At 43.4% G+C, this 21600-nt stretch overlaps 1 protein-coding gene across 1 annotated transcript in view; it reads right to left on the minus strand.

Moving 5' to 3' along the window:
- Positions 1-21600, minus strand: part of NECAB2 (N-terminal EF-hand calcium binding protein 2) — a 303651-nt gene that overhangs the window by 44731 nt on the left and 237320 nt on the right. The window contains exon 7 of the mRNA XM_032785742.2: positions 3052-3170. Coding sequence (XP_032641633.1) covers positions 3052-3170 — 119 coding nt within the window. The remainder of the gene's footprint in view (positions 1-3051; positions 3171-21600) is intronic.

Raw genomic sequence — 21600 nt, forward strand, 5'->3', positions numbered from 1 at the left:
GTTAGTGTGCAGAGTTTCTAAGTACCAATTGTGTAAGTGATAATCCAGAGAAATTTTATAATAAGATAATAAAGGGAGTTGTAGCAGGAGCCAGCCTAGCTATATGTAAGAAATCTAATTGCCACAAACTCAGAAACCCAGTTTCTTGGCAGAATGAAGATTGTAAAGCAGCAAATAAGGAATGAAATAATGTATACAAACAAGCAAAAATACAATAAATAACAAGAACTTAATGAATGATAAAAAATATAAACTAGTGGCACAAAGAATTATTAAAAAGGCCATGAAAGAGAGTTGGAGACTGTATTGTGGAAAATTGAATAAAAATTCTGAGGTTTCAGAGAGAGAGAGAAACAAGTTAAAAGAATGAATGAAATATGGAGTAAAATCAAATGCACACCTGGGTTTATAGTAAATGATAAAGTTGAAAGCTCTAACTTAGCAAAAGTGGACATTTTAGCAAAAGATTTCCAAAAAGTCAGTAGTGAAACAAATCCAAGTTAAGAGTTTTGTGGGGGGAAGAAAGGATGTTTGCTGCAGAAAATGTTGAGCTCTTACATGGCTGGATAGAACATAAGGACAATGAACTGAATGAAAATTTCAGCATCCAGGAACTCAAAAAATATACAGACAAAAGTAAAAATACAGCCCCAGGGAAAGACAGCATAAGTACCGTATATACTCGTTCATAGGCTGAATATTTATGGTAAAAAAAGTGATGCATCAAAGAGCGGGGGTCGGTTTATAAATGAGTCTATACCAAAATTTGATGATTTAAAACTCTATGGCAGGGGCTGGCAATCTATGGCAGCGTGCCAAAGGTGGCACACGAGCTGATTTACCGTGGCACCCTGCTGCCAGCCTGGGGTCCCTGCCGCTGGCTCCACTCAGCCTGTTGCCGACCTGGATGGATGAAATCCCGGGCCGGCAGTGGGCTGAGCGGGGCCGGTGGCTGAGACCCTGGCTGGCAGGGGGCAGTGGATGGAACCCCAGACCAGCAGCGGGCTGAGCGTCTCAGCCTGCTGCCGGCCTGGGATCCCAGCAGCTGGTCCACTCAGCCTGCTGCCAGTCTGGGGTTCCATCCGCCAGCCCCTGTAAATGTAAAATGTATTACTGACACGCAAAAACCCTAAATTGCCGCGAATAAATGAAGACTTGGCACATCACTTCTGAAAGGCTGCCGATCCCTGCTCTATGGAATCATTGAATTGAATATCTAATACATTGTCATTTTGTTTACCTGGAGCGTCTGCAGGCATGGAGCCCCTCAGCTCCCTGTTGCCGCATTTTGTGCCACTTCCCGCAGCTCCCATTGGCTGGGAACGGCGAACCATGGCCACAAGGAGCTGAGGGGCTCCATGCCTGCAGACGCTCCAAGTAAACAAAATGTCCTGACCCGCCAGCAGGTTACCCTTATGGGCCGGGAGCCAAAGTTTTCCAACCCCTGAAATAGGGTCGGCTTATGAAAGGGTCATACAGTTTTTGTTATTTTTACCTATCCATTTTGTGGGGGTTGGCTTATAAATGAATGGGCTAATGAATGAGTATATATGGTAATGCAATGCTTAAGCACCTAGCAGAAGGGAGTTTAAGAGTTTTATTGAAATTATATAATAATACAAGGAGAAAAGGATTACTACTTGCAGAATGGAAGCAAGCGGTGGTTATACTGATAGGAAAGCCTGGCAAATTATGCACAAGACCTGATGCATATAGACCTATTCTATTGTCCTCACATTGTGTGTGGATGAAATTATGGAAAGAGTGATACATGAAAGATTAGTAGCATTCCTGGAAAAAAAGAAATTGTAAACTGTGCAAGGGGGTTTCAGGAAAGGTAGATGCACAGTTGATCGTATTGTAAGATTAGAAACAGAAATACAAAACCCCTCACAAGGAACAGGGGGCTTATGATAGTTGTCTTTCTGGACACTGAAAAAGCATATGACATGCTATGGAGGGAAGGATTGCTGGAAGCCACAATTGGAATAAAAGGAAGAATGTTGTGGTGCATAAGAAACTTCTTATGTGATAGAATCTGGCAATTGCAATACACTGAATATTTATAAATAAGGGTATAATTGTGTCACAGAGGTCACAGATTCTGTGACTTTCTGGGACCTCTGGGACTTCTTCCAGGACCGGGCTGGAGCAGCTGTCGGCCCCGGAGATGATGCAGCAGCTGGCGGGTGGCCTGACTGCTGAAGCAGCAGTCCCAAGGCTGAAGCAGCAGCCGGGTTTCAATCAGTCCTCCTCCAGGGTATTTTTAGTAAAAGTCAGAGATAGGTCATGGGATTCTGTGACTTTTCATTTATTGCCCATGACCTGTCTCTGATTTTTACTAAAAGTACCTGTGACAGAATGTTAACCTTATATATAAACTTACTAATGACACCCCACAGCTGTTTAACATTATGATTAATGAACTCCCAGAGAGTATACGGGCAGGAATAGGTATCGCTCTATTTGCGGTTGACTGTGCAATATGGGCCAAACACAGAAGACTTAAGATAGCTGAGGAGAGAACCCAGGAGGTCCTCAGGGCAATTTCACAATGGGGAGATACTTGGGGATTTAAGTTCTCCCTGGCTAAAACAAATCTTTACGAGAAAGATGATTGGGGAAGAATGGAACCTTTATGCTGAAAAAACTACAGGTAGTTCAAAATTTTACTTTCTTAGGAGTTATGTTTGATAAATGAACTCATCTAGATAATCTCATGATTAAATGTAAAGATAAGATGCATTTGTTTAAAGTATTGCTGGGAACAAATGGGTGGCAGATAAGAACACTTTGCTAGCGCTGTATAGGACGTTAATAAGATCAGTTGTAGATATTGGTGCCATGCCTTTAATTCAGCTTCTGAATCAACACTAAAAATATGAGCGCTGATCCAAGCCCAAGCTCTTTGAATTGCATGTGAGGGGACTATTATGACTCCGCTGTGTGGGATGCCGATAGCAAGCAGAGAAATGCCAACCACGAATGAGTGAGTTAGCAGTGAGTCCGACGACAGAGCATCAAAATGCAAAGAACATATAAAACACTCACCAGTCTGGAAGCTTTTCTTGTGCTCCTTGGCCATGATTCTGTTATTGGGGGAATAACTAGACACAGGGTTGTCATACCAGGTATCCATTACACCATGGCCAGATTTACTGTGGTAGTGTCTGCAATCCAAGAACATGCAGATAATTAAAGAGATGGCAATAGAAACACTCTAGGTAACCTCTCACCTCCCTCTACCGATAAAAACATGTTTCAAACGACCTCAGAGATATGAACACCTCGGGAATAGAGGTTGTTTATAACTCTGAGCAAAATGCTGCGGCTGTTCTTTCAAAAGTTTACAAATGAACATCGACTTATTACAGCTTTGAAATTTTCTATGCCGAAGAAAAATGCTGGTTTTGACCATCTTAATTTAAATGAAATAAGCATAGAAAGTTTCTTTACCTTGTCAAATTTTTTTTTAAACTTTCCCTTTACTTTTTTAGTAGTTTACATTAACACTGTACTGTATTTGCTTTTTTTTTTTGGTCTCTGCTGCTGCTGACAGATTCTGTGCTTTCAGTTCCAAAGGAGGTGTGTGATCAGTTAGTAACTCTGATGTCCATAACTCTGAAGTTTTACTGTATTTGCCATGGCATTCCCTGCTGAAGAGTGATAGGACAGGACCTCAGCAAATAAAAAACTTCTTTCTTCCTCCATCTGGCAACAAATTCAGTGTCCAGTGAACTACAGTATTTTCACAAGTGCACAGCAGCAGTCTAATTCTCCTCCTTTTGAAGTCTATAGTACAGCTCCCATTGACTGCACTGGGAGCAGCGTTAGGCCAGTGCTGAGCACTTTTGAAAATCCCACCCAGGAGTGGCTCTAGCTTTTTTGCCGCCCCAAGCATGGCAGTCAGGCAGCCTTCAGCGGCTTACCTGTGGGAGGTTCCTGGCCCCGCGGATTCGGCCGCTTGCCTGCAGAAGGTCTGCTGGTCCCGCGGCTTCGACGTACCCACTGCTGAACTGCCGCCGAATCTGCAGGACCGACAGATTTCCCGCAGACAAGCCGCTGAGAGCTGCTTGACTGCCGCCCTCGCAGGGACCAGCAGGGCGCCCCCCGCGGCTTGCTGCCCTAGGCACGTGCTTGGAGTGCTGGTGCCTGGAGCCGCCGCTGACCCCATCTTTATCTTTTGATAGTGCAGAAGTTTCAGGGCACACGCACAGTGATGACCACCACATACAACTCTTAGGGACAGAGGTATAAAAGAAAAAATGGACTCATCCAACCAAATGAAAGGAAAATCAGCCTCTCCACCTCTCTGCCCCTCACCTCCCAGGCAAAAGCTTGAGAAAAGAGAGATGGATCTTACAGTGTGGCCTTGCGTTCAGAAAACTTGGCCTCTATCAAAACAAGCAAGAGATGCACTAGTTGCTGCAGAAAACAGGAAGGAATTCCTTCTGTCTCCACCTATGTGCAAACCCTCCACAACAGACCAGGTGCATTATGGGTTTCCCCTGCACCCCTTCCTCTGAAGAGCAGACCTCTGGGATGGCTATTTACGATGTTTACAAGAAGCAATATTACATTAGCTATGGGGAATTTAACATTTAAATCATCTCTAGAGACGCACACATTTCAAAAAAGCAGCCTTAACTAGCACATAGGAAGTGTGGATTCCTTTATATTATATGGGCTTATATGAAGGTCACAAAAGTCATATGGCTTTTATGAATCATTGCAAGATGCAGTAAATTGTATGTGAGATGGAGAAAAAAATCTCTGTTAGGTACACAGAGAATGCAAAAGGGTTAAAATAAATGGACCCTGAATTCACTTTTGCGGCTCGAGGTCTTCTATTAGACTCACTGAACCCAGTGCAATTAGTTGCATTTGTGTTATTGTCCCAAAACATGCATCTAAATGGTGATTTATGAAATTAGCACAATCAAACACACAAGCTTAACTCTGCTGATGGCAAACATATCCTTTCAATAAGAAGACCATTTGAATATCAGGATGTGCTTAATAAGCAGAGCTTCTTGACCTATTTATTTTGAATAATTTTCATTACAAATTCAATCAATTTTTTCTGGCTAATAAATCATTCAGAACCAATTCCAGTTGTAAATGCATTCGTTATTCATATGTGCTCACTGAATAGCTTCTATATTTCTTCGCCTACTGGTTGTTCAAACTGCACATATTGTGACTCTTTGGCATTTCTCATTGGTGGTGAGTGATTGATCAACCGAGCAATTTGGTACCATTACTGCTCCCTGGAATGGATGACAGGAACTTCTGACATAGACTCAAATTTGTGAAAATGTTAAAGTAGTTGTCTGAATACTAATAAATCAATAAATAATGATACCAGGAGACAAATTCAAGACTTATTCTCAAAAAGAGTCATGATGCAGTTTGGGGTTGTGATTTTTTTTTAAAAAAAGGAGCCTGCTGCTAAGTCAAGAAACAGCAGAGTGAGCATTTTCTGAACAGACCCCATGGTACTGTATGTTACTGAGAAGTCAGTGTTGTGCCATATCTAGAACTAAGTAAATAATTTTCCCTCAATCATTTGTCAGATTTCACCCTTCTTTCCTGTTCATGACACATTCCTGAAATGTTCAGAGTATCTGTGTGACACAGGGCCAGAAAGAGTTAAGCATTAGTCAGGATAAATGACTCAAATTCAACCCTTAAAAACATATAGGGAGATAATGTTTGTGTTTTTACATATATATTGGTAGAGGCCAACAATGTAATCAAACAGTCCCTGTCTATGCTGTATTCTGTTAATTCAGAGATCAAAAGGACATCTTAACATTTAAATGAACTGTAAACATAAGATATCGCTGTATTGTCTCTCTTTGAAACTTAAAGCAAATCATCTGCAAATGGTAGAAGAACAGGCAATTGCTTTATATTAATTTGTGTGGATAATTACCAGAGATGCTTAGGAAATAGATCCACTTTAAAGTCCCCATGAGTGCCTACAGTTCGCCGAAGCACTCCGAGCTGTCATAAGAAGGCCTGAAACTGTACAAAGATGTTTGGGTTCTGATCCTTTTTATCTCAGATCTGCTTGATGTTTCATGCAGGGGAAACCTAAGCCATAAGGACTGAGATCCCAGTTCTGACTGGACCACCCTGAATATAAAAATTGGACTATAACCTATGGACTAATTCTGAAAGAACTCTTTGCAACTACAAAGCTCACCATCTCTGCTATGAATCTGAATCTCAAGAACTGTACTCATGTGTGTATGTATACAGATCTTTTAACCAATTCTCTTTCTCTTTTCTTTTTCAATAAATTTTAGTTTAGTTAATGAGAATTGGCTGTAAGCATGTATTTTGGTAAGATCTGGAATATTCATTAAACTGGGAGGTAATGTGTCCAATCCTTTGGGATTGGAAGAACTTTTTTATATGATGAATAAGATTTTCAGTAATCCTCAACATATTTGACTTGGGTATCTGGGTGGACGCCTGAGGCTGGGTTACTTTAGGGGAACTGTGTTGCTGTCTTCTGGATAACCAGTGAGGTATTATACAAGCTGTTTTTGCTGGCTTGATAAATCTAAGCTCTGGAACATCCACCAGCTTTGGGGTCTGTCTGCCCCATTCTTTGCAGTTCACCCTAACTGAGTGACTTCAGTTGGCTCCCCTGGGACTCCAGTCACAATCTGTTATTCCAACTTGTTCACGAAATTCTTTTGCAATTTTTCCACTGTCTGAATGTCTGGTTAACAGTTAACTGAAAAGATCTAATATTTACATTACAAAAGTTGTTCCCAACTGGTTACTTACCTGGGACATGGGATATTTCTTTTGCTTCCTGATTGGATATCATATCAGTAACTAACATGCATAGAAGAATTACCATCCTAAATGCAGTACTTAGAATATTCAAGCTCATAATTAGCTTTTCATGGGTATGTAAAGCTTGACCACTCAAATGGTTGAGGAAATCAAACCTGAATGGGTTGAACTGACATTCCCATTTGAAAACTAATAAATATTCATGGCAAGTTTTTCCTCACAATTTACTCTGTTCTAGTTATTAGTGTCCTGATCCACAATGTTCAATTTGGAAGCCTGGCTCTTCAAAGAATACACTGTAGCAAAGAAGATCTAACTTCCCATGGGAAGTAAAGTCATCAGGCCAAGGGACTGGACTCAGACACTCTGGATTCTATTCTCAGTTCAGCCACAGACTTTGTATGTCCTTAGCTTGGACAAATGACTTAATTTTTGCATGCTTCTGTTACCCATCTGCAAAATGTGGAGGAGGAGAATACTTTTCTCCTGATCCTTGGACTGTGTTGCTAGTTTAGACTATAAATTCACTGAGGTAGGGTCTCCCTAATGTGTTTGTACAATGCCTAGCACATCTCATTGGTGCCTTCCCTAAGTACTACTGTATTACAATGAAATAACCTAATTTCAGTATTGATTAGATAAAATATAGCCATCTGAATTCCATGCTTAGGACCTGATGCTGATACATCCTGGCAGAATAATATGGACACGGTTGGTCAAAAATGTTGTGTACAAATGTTTCCACAGTTTGTGGGACGAGAACAACAAATTCCAAGAGCTTCAGCTATGAAAGAGTGCCTAAATATTAACACTGGCCCCATAGTTTATGGAAAGGAGTTGTGTAAACTCAGCTTAGAGGTGATAGTGTGGGCACATTCCATCACTCGTTCAAGTCAGAATTAGCATATATTGCAAGAGCCCACTCACCAGCTCCTAAATGTTTTCCTGTCACGTTAAATATATAGAGAATTAGCAATATTCACAGCGCTTCTTTCAAGCAAATCACTTTCTCTTCACACCTCTGAAAAGCTTCCATGAAATGGCATTGCAGGAGCGAGGGGGTCGGGTTCCATAACTATTCTGGGACCCCGCCAATGAGCGACATTTTTACACAGCCATTTCTGCAGCTTTTTGACTGACTTTCAGTTTAACGGAGTAATGCCGGAAGACTTTGCCTTGCTGCCTGCCCCAGTACAATCACGTTTTTTTCTGGCGTATGTGTGGGTGGTTCACTTCTGGGATCATCTCCATTTACTCTCTGCCTGAGGAAAGGAGTGCAACACGCCTCTCTCAAGCTTCTGCGGCCCCCGCACTGGCTGACTTACTGCAGGTGCACCACTGATGAGCACTTGAGGAAACCATACCCAGAAGGAAGGGTTGGCCTGACTGTGAGCCTTGGAGGGAGATGAATAAGGAGGTGCTGCCTTTCTCGGGGGTCCAAGTGTGGTGCTTCCACAGCACCCCCAGGCCCTGCCAGCCTGAAGTCTCAGACCCCTTGCTTAACAACTTGCCTAGGCTCCTGGGCCATTCCAGAGCTGAACAACTTGGAGGTTTTTTAAATGTAAAACAAGACTAGAAAGGTATTGAGAGATCCCTCGTGGCTCTGTATTTGCCTGCTAAAGACAGTGAATAGGACCTACTGTGAGTCAGGGATGAACAAGACAGGTTGTCAACAAACCTAGACTCAAGCCCCCTCTCACCTACCATGTAAAGCAGGGCAACACTTGCCCCCACACTTGTGCAGTTTCTCTGGACTCTCTCCCTGTGTCCTCTATCTCACTACTTATGTCTATCTCACAGAACTGGAAGGGACTCCAAAAGGTCATCAAGTCCAGCCTCCTGCCTTCATTAGCAGGACCAAGTACTGACTTTTGCCTGATCCCGAAGTGGCCCCCTCAAGGATTGAACACACAACCCTGGGTTTAGCAGGGCAATGCTCAAACCACTGAGCCATTATATTCCACAGCCTCCCAGCATGCACTGGGGATGCCTTTCCAGGAAAGAGAATGCAAGCGGCATGAAGGCTATTTCTGAGCAGCATCAATCTGTTTTTTTATGCTGAAGGTGGAGGTTCTCCAAGTCCTTCCACCCCGTCCTTCCGTTTTGTGTGTTGTGGTCCCTCACTCCCACCCCCAGCCCATTTCTCTAGGTTTTCCTTGAGCTTGCACCTCTGCACCATGCAATGACGGGGAGAGAGAAACGGATATGGTGGATGTTCCTGCAATCTAGGGAAATGGCAGAATGTAGAAGAAACACTACACAGAGAATCACAGCACTTGGCATTTTTTCCTACTAGTTTGTAGGCTCCTTTCTTTTGAATACATAATTATCAAAGCATGCCTTGCTTACCTGAGAGCTTTGTGTAGTATATTTAGAAATGTATGACACTATGTCACTTCCGATAAGCACCGCTTACCAGCAAAACGCAAAATTGCCATATTGCACATAAAAAAAGCAAACAAAGAACAACCCACAGATTCAGTGTATTTGCCCGACAGCAACAAAAAAACAATAACGTTAAAAAATTAAGTAAGCTTTTTGCCTGAAGTACTATTCAATTTCTTACAAATGTGTCTTGGGGATGGATGTCACCAGGGTTTGGTAATGGAATACTCACACCCTTAGATCAGAATGTACAGTATATTTCAATGTAATTCTATATCCTCTCTCTTTATGCCCTTTGAATAAATAAATAAAAATAAAAATAATAAAATAAACTGAAACCAACTAAGAAAAGCACCAAAGTGAGATTGAGGTTAGTTGCATGTTCTAATGCTGGATGCAATGGACATAAATCGTGTGCAACGACTTGTAAGATGGGCTGCATAATATCTCAACCATTTCATTTGTCGTTTGTAACACAAACAAAGTTGATAACAAAACCTAATCAACGGTCTTTGTGAAATGAAGTGGCCTCAGCCCAGTTCTGTACGTCCGTATCACGCAAAGGGTCCGTGCAATTGGCTCTCTTTGCAGCAGACTCAGGCAAGGATTGAGTGGACTTGGTGCCTGAACGACTACCCCCTCAATATGCTTCACACGCAATCTGGGGAAGTCTGCTTTGCTATTGCCTGTTCTGCAGACAAACAGCTTTAGGCTCCACGGCTGCAAACCCACATCCCTACTCACTTTAAGCTATCTAGCCCCACCTGAACTAGCGGGTAGGAAATTCCCTGCTCAAAAGCATCTTTTAAGAGAGTTACTGAGTGTCATAAACAGATAAGAAAAGTTAATAGCACAGAAGTACTTTATATCACTTTGACTATAAAGGGTTAACAAGTTCAGTAGGCCTGGCTGTCACCTGACCGGAGAACCAATCAGGGGGGCTTATTTCTGAGCAGTTTGTTTTTTATGCGAATGGTGGGAGTTTTAGTCCTTCCACCAACCTTCCTTAGAGTGGTCCCTCACCCACCCACCTTCTCTATGGTTTCCTTGAGGACTGCAACCTCTGCACCATGCATTCGCAGTTTAAAGGATATGGTGGAATGTTCCTGCATATAAGAATGCAGAATGTGAAGAAACACTACACAGAGAATCACTACACTGTGCATTTTTTCTCTGTTATCCTTAGTACTTTGAATACATTAATTATCAAGCATGACTTGCTAACGTTGGAGCTTTGTGTAGTATTTATTAGAAATGTATGATTGTACTTCCGTAAGCACGTCAGTTACCAGCAATAACGCAAAATTGCATATGCACATAAAATAAGCAAACAAAAGAACAACCCTACAAAATTCAGTGTATTTGCCGACAGCAACCCAAAAAACATTAACGTTAAAAAGATTAAGTAGCTTTTTGCAAAGTACATTCAATTTCTCCAAATGAAATCTTGGATGGATGTCACCAGGGTTGTGTAAGGAATACTCACACCTTAGACTCAGAATGTACAGTATATTTAAGTATAATATCCTCTTCTTTATGGCCCTTTGAATAAATGAAATAAAAATAAAAATAAATAAATAAACAACCAACTACGAAATAGCCCAAAGTGAGATTGAGGTTAGTTCATGATTCTAATGCTGGATGCTATGGCATAAATCGTATGCAACTGACTTTGTAGATGCGGCTGCATAATATCATTCAACCATTTTCATTTTTCGTTTGTAACACAAACAAGTTTGATAAAAAACCTAATATCAACGGCTTTGTGAATGAAGTGGCTCAGCCCAGCTTCTGTACTCCGTATCACGCAAAGGGTCCGTCAATTTGGCTCTCTTTCAGCATGACTCAGGCAAGGATTGAGTGAGCTTGGGCCTGAACGACATCCCATCAATTATGTTCAAACGCAATCTGGGAAGTCCTGCTTTGCTATTGCTGTTCTGCAGACAAACAACTTTAGCTCCACGGCTGCAAACACACCCACTATTTAACTATCTAAGCCCCCACCTGAACGTAGCGGGTAGGAAATTCCCTGCTCAAAAAGCATCTTTTAGAGAGTTACTGGATGCATAAACAGTAGAAAAGTTAAAGCACAGAAGTACTTAATGCATTGACTATAAAGGGTTACAAGTTCAGTAGGCCCTGGCTGTCACTGACCGGAGAACAATCAGGGGCAGATACTTTCAAAACTTGAGGGAGGAGAAGTTTCTGTGTGTGACTGTTAGATATTTTGTGTGTTTCATGCTGGGGGCATCAGAGGACCAGACGTGCACCAGGTTCTCTCCAATTCTCCCTGAATAAAGCTCTTCAATAAGTTCAAATACGGTACTAGAATAGATAAGCGGTACAGGCTTATGTTTGTGTTTTCTTTATTTGCAAAATGTGATTTGTGGAAAGTATTCAAATTTGTATTTTGCTGAGAAGGATTTTAATATTGTACTTTGAATACTTGGCTGCGAGAGGGTATGCCAGTCCTATAGCTAAAAAACCTGTTACCTATTCCATCTTAAATTTCAAAGATCATTTTTACTGTTTTTTCTCTCTAGTAAAGCATTTCTGATTTAAGAATACCTGATTGTTTTTTTTATTCTGTGAGACCCAGAGGACTGGTCTGGATTTCACCAGGAATTGTGGGGAGAAGGAGGAAAGGGGAGAGAGACGCTAATATTCTCTCTTGTCAGGATTACTTCTCTCTCAGGACATTGGAGGGGAAGAGAAAAGGGAGAGGGAAGATGCATTTCCTCTCTGTTTAAAGATTCAGGATTTGAATCACAGTAGATTTCCAGGTTAACCCAGGGAAGGTGGAAGCCTGGAGAGGCAACGGTGGGGAAAAGGTTTACTTTCCTTGTGTTAGATCCAGAGGATTGGTTCTTGGGGTCCTGGGCAAGGTTTTGGGGGGACCGAGTGTACGAGCACTGGAATTCCTGGTTGGTGGCAGCGCTACAGGTTCTAAGCTGGTAATTGAGCTTAGAGGAATTCATGCTGGTACCCCATCTTTTGGACACTAAGGTTCAGAGTGGGGGTTTATACCATGACACTGAGGATGTTCTCTTCACGTACTCTCAGAAATACAATGGTCTTGCTATCTATTGCAGAGGGGGAGTGTCTCCCTGCCATGCCTTCCTGAGCATCCCTTTCGTGCTTCTCCAAGGGTTCTCTCTGGTCTCCCCTCACACCCAGGCTCCTGCCAAATCTTGTCTCTTCTCCATGTTTATTATCACCTTCCCCTGCCTCCTTTCTGACGGCCAAAACTGGATCACACTATGGTTCACCCTTACTGAGAACATCGTAATCTCCTCTCCCATCTTGACAGCTTTCAGTCAATGCAACAGCCGCTCTGACAATGTCACCTCCCTTTCTCCTGGTTCCCTGTCTCTTTCCACATACAGATCAACTTCCCTGCTCTCACTTTAAAAGGGATCCATAGGACCGGTGCTATGGCCCCAACTTTGGAATGGTCTCTAGGAGGAACTCCTTCAGTGTGCCAGACCCCCTGGGGATCTTGCTTTTCCTCCTGGTAAGCTTCACTACCTCCTCCGACTGGACCTCTAGGCCTGCAGCACGCCTGCTTTGCTTGCACCGTGAGCACCGTCAGTAAATCCAACTGAGACAGACCCCTGATGGAGACTTGTCCACTCTTCAGGGATTCATGCCCCTTGCCAAGCATTTGCAGTGATACTCACACAACATTGTCAAAAGAGCAGCATTTATTTATTAACTGGAACACAACGTAGGAAGTCCCTAGGGTAACACAGAGAACTGAAGGTTAAAGCAGAGTTCATTCTGGTTAGCCCAGAGCCCAGCCAAGCTGTAGTGAACCCCTGGGTTCAAGCTTGTCTGTCCTTCTGTCTGATCTCCTTTGTCAAACTCCAGGTGTGAGCCCTGACTCCTTCCAACAGCCAACCCTTGCCTCCCCCTCCAATCTCACGTCTCCAGTCTTTGAGTCTCAAGCTGGGAAATTGTTGTTCAGCTTTCCTTAGGAGCGGACGGAAATTCATATCCCTCTGAGTGATTGGTTGCTAGGTGTGAATGTGCTGGGGACTGAATTTGCCATTGTCTTCTCAGATGTTTCACTGATAGGGAAACTAAGGCCCAGACAGCTAAACAATACCCACACCTATGTGTCTCAGCCTGCTGGGAGAGCAAACAGTCCCTTTCCACTCTAGGCACATAGGGGAAACTGAGACACAAACTGGCCTCACGAAAATATTGCAAAATATTCCCACTCTGTCACAGGGGCCCAGATACTCTCTCAGTTCCCCTCTTCCTGCTCTTCAATCCATCCCTTTGTTCCTTTCATCTTCTCCTCCGACTCTCCCATTCATGCTTTTTTCGTAGCATGAAACCTATGCCTGGAATAACATCCCTCTTCCACTGTGCCAAGCATCCCTTTGTTCCCTCAAAATCCCTTTCCTCCACCTATCCTCCCCTACTGGTAACTCCAGGAGCTCTTCTACTAGTGCACTGCAAGGAGCAGGTCTCAGACTGTTGTGTGGACACCCTGTTTCCCATTTGCAGTCATGTGAGCTACCTCTCCTCCCACGTGTGGATGTGGAGGACACCGCACTTCCCACCCATATCCCACAACTTCCGTGTGACAACTGTAGCACTTGGGGCATGGCAAATAACATTAGGAAAGTGCTTGTGCATTGTTCAGAATCCAGTGCAAGGAGTGTTTTGTCCTTTCCAGAAAAAAAGTTAGACTGAAGAGCCAGTCTGGTTATCTCCCTCTCTTATCTATTCCTCTATGGCCTCTGAACCTCCTTCTCTGACACCTGCTCCCCTCTTCTGTGTGTTTCCTCTTCTCTTGCAGCAGCACCTCCTAGCTTAGATTCTTCCCCAGGACAGGTATCCAGGCTCCTTTTTTTTTTTTTTTTTTTGGAATAAAGCAGCAGATAACAAGGACGTAGACCAGAGTCATGTAGGGTGACCAGATGTCCCGATTTTATAGAGACAGTCCCGATATTTGGGGCTTTTTCTTATACAGGCTCCTATTACCCCCCACGCCCTGTCCTGATTTTTCACACTTGATGTTTGGTCACTCTAGAGTCATGTGACATGCCGACTCTCCTTTCACTATCAGCAGTGGTTCTGTGGACCACAGTTTGACAACTGCTGGCCTGAGCAGCTCTTCTTCCACTACATCAATCTCTGCTTAAAAGTATTAGCACTCATACAATTCACTCAGCACAACGTACTATTCTTTAACCTTGCCCCTCGTTTTCCTATGCTCCTCCTCGATCAGCAATGGTTTGCACAATGACAAGAGTTGCACAGGGATGGGCTCACTGGCCAATTATCACACTTTTTTTTCTCGCAAGGCAGGAATTGACTAGACTCGTGTCCATGATTCTAGACTAACAGGTTATTTTCATTCATAAATAATGCGTGCATGCTTTTTTCTTCCTCTATGAATCGATTTCTTTCATACAAGTGGCAGAATGTGCAGTATATTTCAATGTAATCCTAGAAACGTTCCTTTCTGCTCTTTGAACAACTAAATACAAATAAAAATAAAAAAATAAATGGAAACCAACAGAGAAAAGCACTGAAGTGAGACCGAGGTTAGTTGCATGTTCCAGTGCTGGATGCAATGGACATAAATCTGTGTGCAACAACTTGTAAGATGGGCCGCATAATATCTCAAGTGCCCAAAGTCATTATCATTTAACCTACTTTTATACCTCAAATTATAGAATTCACTTTTTAAAAAACTTAAAACACTTCTCACAGCTACACAAATTTATGTACACTGTGCATCCTGAGGAAGTTCCAGCAGTGCATGCTAAACGAATGAGCAACATGGAAAACATTTAGAATGCTTGAAAGAAAGGATTCGCTACTACTGAACAGCACTACGGAAAGACCAGTTAGAGAAAAGCACCATAAATAGGTATATTGTTTTGGAATAATACACGGTAATTAGAATACAGACCTGCAAGTAAAAATATTGAACTTGGCATTGTCCTGCAATTTGAGAGATGGATGGGAGTTTTCATGGAGATGTGAATGTCCACTAAAGACAATCAGATGAACTACCAGCTGGCAAATACTAGAATATACAATAAACTTTGGACAACAGTGACTCATAATTCTTCAAAGACACATTAAATGCCCACTCTCCGTCCTCCTATTCATTAACCTGACAAATATTTAAAATGATATCTATGAGGCTGTTCAAGACACAATAGATACTTTCTGGTGATATACCAAGTAGATCATGTGCCAAATTTTCAACTGCTCAGCACCCACAGTCAGGGCCAGATTTTCAAAAGAGCTCACACTTAAACAATGAAACCATGAGCAGATTTTGAAGTGCTGAACATCAAACACCTCCCATTGTGACACTTATGGTCAGATATTCAACAGACCTCAGCATTCAACAGGCTCAAAATCTGGCCGCTTATTTTGGTCCCTAAATGGGAGCTAAGCTCATTTAAAAATTCTAGCCAGAAGGTAACTGAAATGCACGCACGATGCACTGAAATCAGTATATCATAAAGTGAAACACCCAGGCCGCTGTGGATATTTCAACTCTTTGAATAATGGTCTACTGCCACCTTGAAGTTGTTAGTCTGTAAAAGGGAATACAATCTGACATGCAGCAGAGTTAACTGTCAAGGGAACAATTTCCAGTCTGCTATAGTCCCTGAGATCAGCCATTATATCCTTGATATTTCAAGATTTCTATAGGGGGATGACAAATGCATCTGACAGATGGTCCCAAAAGCAGACACTAGTTAAAAATAGAGAACAATGGAGAGGGTACCAAGAGAGAGACATGATTACAATGGGTTGAATAATTCAGTTCCTGAATAATACCCTGTCAATATTCAGGATATTATGCAAGAAGAGATGGCAATTTTTTAAATTGTGTAATGATGTGTCTCTTGGTATATCTGCTGTTGTACTTCATTTTACAGCCCTCCTTATAATATTTAGATCATCTCTGCGATTTCATACAGAATAGTGACATAATTTACTCAGACTTTTTTTCCCATTACTATTGAAGTCTCATTAGCATACAATAAGAAAACAACATTATGTATGGGGCTCGTACACAGGCATATAAATGAAAATGATGTCTTCAGTGATCTCTGATTGCTCCATCTGAAGACTCATTTCCTCATTATTGTGTCCACTGAGCTCTCATGTTTACTCAAATTTCATATTGTGCATTATAAAAGCTTTGCTGAAGGCCATTACGTGGCTTCCAAATTGACAGAGAGGAATTCTGTTCTTAGTCATGGAAATTAATAACATTCCCACCTGACCTGGAAAATGTTGCAAGATATCATCTGAGCTACCTAAACGCAGGCAACTACACTTTCTGTTCTGCGCACACATCTTCTGTTATCTGAATTTTGTACTGCATTGCTCAGTTAGAGACTTTATTCATATTAGCAAAATAGCTTGCAAATACAATTAGGCTTAAAGAAACCTGATTCTTTAACTCTTTTGCTGAACGTACACAGCAGGCTGTGGGTTTTTGGTAATTAGCAGGTGTGTATTTTCAGCATCATTGGGGCTAGCATTTTTCTCCAAAAGCAGAAGACAGATTAGTTTAGTCTCTGGTACAACAGCCAAATATTTAATGTTACAGACTTGGAATAGAGAAGCTAGTAGGGGTGTGAATTACTGAGAGATCATGAAGTCAGCATCCAAGAAAGCTTCACACATCTAGGTGTTGAGATGATAGAAAACTTTTGTTAAACCATTGGGAAAGGGAACAGTAGAAAATGCTACAATCTGTCATATCTAGGGCCTGATTCTCATGCCTGTCAAGTCTAGGGTTGCCATATTTCAAGTTCCCAATTTCAAGGACATTGCTGGGGCAGGGGGAAAACTGGAGGGTATGTGTACACTGGAAGGGGCTATTTGGGGATGGTGGAGGAGTGTGTGCGCGTGTACTGAGAGGGGTACTGGAGGGGTGTATGTACTGGGAGAGAGTATTTGGGGGTGGTGGAGGGCTGTGTGTGTCTACTGGGAGGGGTGCTGAAGGGGTGTGTGTGTGTCTGTGTGCGGGTACTGAGCAGGGGTGCTGGAGGGGTATGTGTATTGGGAGAAGGTATTTGGGAGAGTGCTGGAGGAGATACCTGCAGTCTCACTCTCGAGGTGGGGAGCAGTGTCGTGCTCCCTGTCATAGTGGTAAGGTGGCTGGCGCATGCCTGGGACGCAGCACCAGCCCAGTCAGTCAGTTCCTCCCTGTGGACCTCTTCCCCTCCCCAGGGCAGGGATCCAAGCTCTGGCCCTGTCACCCCTCCCGGTCAGGCTCTGAGGCCCTGCGGCGGGGCAGGCGGACTGGCCGAGAGGTGCTTAGCAGCTCCTTTTACCTGACATAGCAAGCTAAGGTGGGTGGGATCCAGCAGCTGTGGGTGCAGGGGAGTGCCCAATCAGGGCGCAGAGACAGCTCTTTGAGTTGCAATGTCGGCCTTCTTTGGAAAAATCCTGAAATTTCCTCTTATTTGAAAAATCTGCCCTGATGGAGGGTGGACTACCAACAGAGGTCACGTCCGGGAAAACCCAGACATATGCAAACCCTAGTTAAGTCTCCTTAGCATCAGTTCCTTGACATAAAGCTGCCTTCAGCGTGGTGAAGCAGGTTCCCTGACGCTTTCCTCTGTGTGGCTGGGAGGCAATGCGGCTGGAGCATCTCTCCATTCCTGTGATACTGTATCTAGCTGCCAGAGCAACCCCCTAGGGCCATGCATAGCCGGGTGTAAAACAGAATACAGCAGCTGCTCTATATTACACTTGGGATTGGGCAAAGCTAGGCACACTAGCAGGGCAGTAGGGAGAAATGTAGTCCTGGTGTTGATGATGCTGTACCTGTTTTTGTACTAATTACAGGATTTCATTCTCCAAAGCTATTAATCCGGCACCCTCCACTTCCGTAGTACATTTGCAAATAAAGTAACCAGGCTGACATGCAAATTTACTTTCCTTTCAAGCTTCAAGGGAGGTGATGCCTGCAAATGCAAGTCTGCCTGCAAATGTAGGACTACTCTATCCTGCCCATTAAGCAATTTGATGCACATATGTTTCAGTTGGACCCTGACGGCAACTGCAAAATGAAAATGGGGGGGAGGGATAGCTCAGTGGTTTGAGCATTGGCCTGATAAACCCAGGGTTGTGAGTTGAATCCTTGAGGGGGCCATTTAGGGAACTGGGGAAAAATCTGTCAGGGGATTAGTCTTGCTTTGAGCAGGGGTTGGACTAGATGACCTTCTGAGGTCCCTTCCAACTCTAATCTTCTATGATTCTAAGGGAGCATGAGAAAAAGGAAGGAGAAATACTAAACTCCTTTGATTTTGTTTCTCACTGCTAGAATCTTATTTGATATTGGGTCCTCGCACTTGAGATTGGCTCATTCGGGAGTTCTGCGGGAATCCAGACCGCCTAGAATCTGGCACCCAGCAAAGGTCACTGCCTTGCTGAAACCTGGGAAAGACCAACACTTGCCTTTGAGTTACAGACCAATTTCACTTCTAAGCGTCTGCTTTGAGATGCTTAAGGATCTGATTTTGCAAAGAATTTCACCACCTGTGGAAGGCATGCTGGCACCAGAGCAACATGGCTTTTGCTGCGGTCATAGTACATGTGATCGAGTGCTGGCACTTACAACTTTCATCGAAAATGGATTCCAACATAAGCTGAAGACTGGTTCAGTTTTCCTTGAGCTGATCATGCCACATAGAACCATAGATATCAGGGTTGGAAGGGATCTCAGGAGATCATCTAGTCCAACCCCCTAGTCCAACAGGACCAATCTCCAACTAAATCATCCCAGCCAGGGCTTTGTCAAGCCTGAAAAACCTCTAAGGAAGGAGATTCCACCACCTCCCTAGGTAACCCATTCCAGTGCTTCACCACCCTCTTAGTGAAAAAGTTTTTTCTAATATCCAACCTAAACCTCCCCCACTGCAACTTGAGACCACTGCTCCTTGTTCTGTCATCTGCTGTACCACTGAGAACAGTTTAGATCCATCCTCTTTGGAATCCCCTTTCAAGTAGCTGAAAGCAGCTATCAAATTCCCCCCCACTCTTCTCTTCTGCAGACTAAACAATCCCAGTTCCCTCAGCCTCTCCTCATAAGTCATGTGCTCCAGCCCCCTAATCATTTTTGTTGCCCTCAACTGGACTCTTTCCAATTTTTCCACATCCTTCTTGTAGTGTGGGGCCCAAAACTGGATACAGTACTCCAGATGAGGCCTCACCAATCCCGAATAGAGGGGAATGATCATGTCCCTCTATCTGCTGGGAATGACTGTGCATTTGTCCTTGTTGAACCTCATCAGATTTCTTTTGGCTCAATCCTCTAATTTGTCTAGGTCCCCCTGTATCCTATCCCTACCGTCCAGTGTATCTACCACTCCTCCCAGTTTAGTGTCATCTGCAAACTTGCTGAGGGTGCAATCCATGTCATCCTCCAGATCATTAATGAAGATACTGACCAAAACCAGCCCCAGGACCGACTCTTGGAGCACTCCACTTGATACCGGCTGCCAACTAGACATGGAGCCACTGATCACTACCCGTTGAGCCCGATGATCTAACCAGCTTTCTATCCACCTTAAAGTCTATTCATCCAGCCCATACTACTTTAACTTGCTGGCAAAAATACTGTGGAAGATCCGTATCATATAGTCTGGTACATGGACCTTTTGGTGAAATTGTTTAGAACCATGCCAGGTTGATTAATGTGTGTGATTGCTCTGTTTTTTCAGAAATTGCAATTTTCGTGTGCATATTGGTGATAGAACAAGTGCTTGGCAGGGTCGACTCCAGGCACCAGCATTCCAAGCAGGTGCTTGAAGCAGCAATCTGCAAGGGGCGGCAGTCCCTGTGTTTTTGCCCCGAAGCAGTGTGCTGAATTGCCGCCACGGACGGCGGGGGCAGTCCGTGTGGCTTTAGGGCGGCATGCGCATTTCCACGGTGGCGGCAATTCAGCAGCAGCTTCTATGTTCAGCTGTCTGCGGGAGTGCAGATTCTGTCTTCCGGCTGAAGACAGAAGCTGCCGTCGAATTGCCGCTGCCGCAGAAATGCGCTTGCCACCCTAAGGGCACTTGGACTGCCCACGCTGTCCACGGTGGCAATTCAGCGCGCTGCTTGGGGCAGCGAAAACAGTACAGCCGGCACTGGTGCTTGGAGGCACCAGAAGAATCCACCCCCCCACCCCAAGGATGAGTATTATCTCCAATGTTATTCAACTTATATTCAAGTGACCTACTGGGTCTCGCAAATTTGTTTATGCAGAAGACATATGCCTCAGTACTCAGTCACACTCCTCTGACATACTTGAAAATGTTCTGAATGCAAATATGGTGGCTATGGTCCATTATTGTTGTTAATGGTGCCTAATATCAAGTGGAAGTAAGACTGCGTTGAGTGTCTTTCACATACATCATGCACATGCGGACAGAAAGCTGAACATAGTTCTCAATGGTCAGTGAATAAAGCATGATTCACACCCAGTTTATCTAGGGATCATACTGGACAGATATCTTACATATTGTGATCATCTAACAAAGACAGCGACTAAGGTCAAAACATGCAAAAACCTGCTTAGAAAACTGTCCAGAACAACATGGGGCACCAACACTCAAACGTTACACACTTCAGCCTTGGCACTCTGTTACTCAGCAGCAGAGTACTGCACTCCAGCGTGGGTTCGCTTGTCTCACACAACGAAGACCAACACACAACTTAATTCCACCATGCATATCATTTTAGGTACACTTAATCTATTCCTCTACCATGGCTATTGGTTCTCTCAAATATTGCTTCGCCCAGTGTTCGCAGAGAGGAAAGCGTAGCAAAGCTCATGACAAAATTGTGTGATATGCCACATCTACTTCTAATTAAATACTTGCTAAATGCACCATATGGTCATCTGCCCTGTTGTCGCCCCTTGTGGATAAGTTTATTGGGTGAGGGATTTATGGTAAAGGACATGGTTCGCAGAGAAAGTGACAGATAATTATCTTGTCTCGGACCTCACTCAATGTCAACCTCGGTTTGATTTACTGCAAAGGCAATGGAGCCTTCCAAACCAGTTTCGTACCGGACATGGAATTTGTGCTGCAGTGGAATTTCGGTAGCATTTTAGAGACAGTCCATTATTTCAACGTAGGCAGCAACAAACCATGACACGTAGTGTTGAGGACTGCAAGATGATTTTCAAGGCAGGACATCTTCCTGCCTTGAAAATCATCGATAAGAACACTGTGTCTTGCCTTGACTGGATTGCAAATGCCAAATAAATAAATACTGGTGTGAGTGGGGCTCTTTTAGAGGAGAAAAGACACAGAAAGGGGAAGGGGATATAGTATCAAAAACAATAGAAAATTTAACCCAGAAGTTTGTTACTCAAAGCACAGGAAAACGAGTTTCTGAATGACT

This window comes from Chelonoidis abingdonii, chromosome 19 (genome assembly GCF_003597395.2).
Source record: "Chelonoidis abingdonii isolate Lonesome George chromosome 19, CheloAbing_2.0, whole genome shotgun sequence".
Taxonomy (NCBI): Eukaryota; Metazoa; Chordata; order Testudines; family Testudinidae; genus Chelonoidis; species Chelonoidis abingdonii.